General features: G+C 39.9%; 1 protein-coding gene across 2 annotated transcripts in view; it reads left to right on the plus strand.

The window, feature by feature from the left end:
• tbc1d30 (TBC1 domain family, member 30) overlaps nt 1-3,495 on the plus strand; it is a gene marked incomplete at its 5' end in the record, with an annotated part of 14,553 nt that overhangs the window by 5,634 nt on the left and 5,424 nt on the right. Inside the window, 2 exon segments of one of the 2 annotated variants that reach the window (XM_035674302.1) lie at nt 604-840; nt 1,788-1,874. In XM_035674302.1, the coding sequence (XP_035530195.1) occupies nt 604-840; nt 1,788-1,874 (324 nt within the window). 2 annotated transcript variants of the gene reach the window in all.

Consider the following 3,495-nt stretch of genomic DNA (forward strand, 5'->3'; position numbering starts at 1 on the left):
AAATAAATATAGGAATAATTATTTAATTAAGTTATTTATTGTTGATTTTATTTCTTGATTGGGTTCCATTAAAAAACAAAATGCACTTTTCCCCTCGACTTCAAAGGCTGCTCAAAGTGTAGCAGTAATCAGATCATCAGACAAAAAACAGGAAGGACTGACTCAGTGTGAGACTCGCAGTCTTTGAAAACTTTAGATGTAATGCAATATGTGGTGTGTGTGTGTGTGTAAAGTATGTTTCAAGAAACATTTGGTCTTCTGAATAGAAAATAAACGCTAAACCCCAGATTGTCAGATTGTCGTCCCCCTCAGATTGCACCAAGAGGCTTTTTTATGTGGCGCTTTGTGTCTCGAGTGCTCAGCTGATCTTGATTAAAAGCAAAACTGGGTGAGCGAATAAGTCAGAAAAGGAGCTTAAAATGCTAAAAAGGCACATTGGATTTTGTCTGATTTGTGTCCTTCTGCTTTTTGAACCAAAGCCACGACTCTAATCTTTGAATCTTTCTGTGAATCGTAGAGTCTGAAAGACAAAATCACAGTTATGTAAAAGTAGGGATAAATAACATGACATGTGACCTTTTATCGTCTTCCTTCTACCTCCAGACCAGCGAGTGGAGCAGGGGAACATCGCAGAGCTGAGCCCCGGAGCGGTGGGAGCTGGAGGGGCGGGAGCTGGAGGAGGAGGTGGAGGAGGAGGAGGAGCCAGGGCCGAGCATCAGGCAGCAATCAACAGCATGATGATGGAGAGAATGAGCACCGACATCTACGCCCTGAAGAAGCAATACACGCGTATCAAAAGGCGGCAGCAGCAACAGGCTATGCAACTCTACATACGCACAGGTATAGTGATTCATCCCATAATGCTCCACTGCTTCTATTGTTCAAACTATTACAGTTTCTGTTCAGTGTTTTCAGGTGGATGCAGCAAGACTTGTTCATGTACATTTTAATAATCTTTCATAGGTATAACTACATTTCTGTTGTTCTTTTTCAACCATAAAAACAGAATTAATACACATTCAAATCACCGTATTGAAACCATACGTAGATGAGTTTGCAGTTCTGCTGCATGACAGCAGTGTGCTTCATGAAGGAGGGGGAGTTGCCAATGAAAAGAAAAGACAATGATGAGACATAGTTTGAAACCACTACTTTAGTATATAGTGACCCAGCTTCAGCCAGGGTTCCCAGGCATCCTGGAAAACCTGAAATGTAGTAATTGATTAAAATGATCAAATATCCTGTAAAATGATTGTATTTTAACATATTTTTGCTGTGGCCAAATGAATGTCACGGTTAAAAGAAAGCTGTTAGTCAACAGACCTTTTTCACAACAGCCCTTTTGACATGAAATAGTAGGGTAAACACAGGCGTTACCAATGACATAAACAATGACCAGCACTTTGAGCGAGCGCTGTCCTGTATCCTGTGTAAAAAAGGATTTCTTTAATAGAGTGGGAACCCGGTACAGCACTTAATTGTCCACAAACACATACACAATTCTTATTTCAGAACAAAATCTTTAGAGATATTGTCTTTCAGAGACCGTTCAGATACACGTTGTTGTAACCGCATTTTAGCAGGTTGAAAAGAGACGTTCAGACCAAATATCAGCCAGTTTTCAACTTCAACAATATAAAACACACTGTTTAAAGTTACAGACACAGCGGCTGCAGAAACACACTGTTTGCTGACAGTATAATGGCGGTAAGGTGAGTTTCCATCTGGGTAGAAACGCACACACACACGCAGCAGTTCAATGTTTGACAAAGATGTGTGACTCGTAGGACCTGGACCTGAAGTGCCAACACGTCCAGGGATTCCTCAGGAGCGTCTGGAGAACCACAGCGACGGTACTGACGACCACGCTGACGGTACTGGTGCTGAACCCAAAGGGTCATCTGGGTGTTCTGGGGCTGATTTCAGGGTCTTTAATGATTCATCCTGGTTTGAATTGAAGTCACTGAATGATTTAAGGAGGATAGAAGAGAACTCATAAAATCTGTTTATAATCATAATCCTGGCTTCCCAAGGCAGATTTCCAGTTGATCCAGTTTTTCATTGGGTTTATGATAAATTAAGAACCTTACAAGGTTTTTTAACCACACACAGTTCATATAAATGATGTACAGCTAAATAATTCTCTCAGATTTAGTGTTTTTTGGGTTAGAAAACAATAAACTCTGTTTATTTTGTGATAAATTGAAGAGAAACCCTCTGGAGAAACATTGGAAATCTGACGAGGGAGCTGCTGCCTCACAAACACGGAATCTTTTCCAGGTTTTAATCAAGAAGCATTATGTTTGGAAGAGGGACGGCTGTGGTTGGGTATCTGGTGGTGGTTGTTCTAGATGCAGGGAGAGGTTTGGAATCAGACTCGAGTCTCAAATTTGACAACTTTAAATTCGACAAAGTGAAAAAATATTTGCAACTCGACTTGAAAATACATGACAGCTTCCCTTTCTTAAAAAGTATGTTATTTAAAAGGTATCCCACAAAATCTATTAATCTTCTTTTGCTGAATCAACTAATATTATTTAATTCCCATCACGTCGATACTTAATTCCTCAGATCCACTTTGTTTGAACCAGTCCGACAGCATCCAGTCAGAGAACCATGAGAACTGACGCTATGATGATACCAAAGTTCATTTTAATCGTAATAGTAATAATCATTTTATTTATATAGCACCTTTTGAAAACAGTTTACAAGAGTTTACAATGTGCTTTGACAGACAAAGTAAAACGATGGCTGTGATACACGAAATCTAATTAAACATAAAAATACAGAATACAAAATACAATAATACGAGCAGAATGCAACAACCAGAATAAAGATCTAAGACTACAAGCTGGCTCATAAGGGGTCAGCATTTCTGCTCTTTAGCTTGGGGCCGGACCCCGACGTGCTTAGATCAGTGAAATCTTAAAATTGATGCTGAAGCTAACAGGGTTGGGGTGATGTGATGCCGTTTCAACCGTTGTAAAGCACAGCGTGTTGTTGCGTGTTCCCTCTCCGACTCGCATTTTGATCACAAATCAGCTTCTGAGTTAGATGCAGCATCGTACAGCAAAAGAGAATAATAATGTTTCTGGAAATATCCTGGTAGAACCCTGACAGAGAGCATCTGTCATATATTACTGTGGTTAAACTGGCATTACCTTTAGTGAAGAGCACACTGTGACTCAAAGTTTAGGACTTGAGTTCAAAGGCTTGAGACTTGTGACTTGAACACAATGACTTGCTCCCTCCTCTGGTTGCAGCTGGTATTTGCACAATTTAAGTCAACAAACCAGCTGTATTCTTTATTTGGAGACACCTGTCCATCAGATGCAGACAGTAAATCAACCCTTTAATAAACCATCAGTTAAAATAACTGAATATTACAGTTAACGTACAGTTTTTATCATGTTCCAATTAACAAACTGAGGACGTCCTCAGCAGTGACAGGTGTCTCCACTTGACCTGGTTTTTATGAATAATTCATGTCTTTGG

The sequence above is a fragment of the Morone saxatilis genome, unplaced genomic scaffold (assembly GCF_004916995.1).
Source record: "Morone saxatilis isolate NCDOM2014 unplaced genomic scaffold, NCSU_SB_2.0 Contig10, whole genome shotgun sequence".
Classification (NCBI taxonomy): Eukaryota; Metazoa; Chordata; class Actinopteri; family Moronidae; genus Morone; species Morone saxatilis.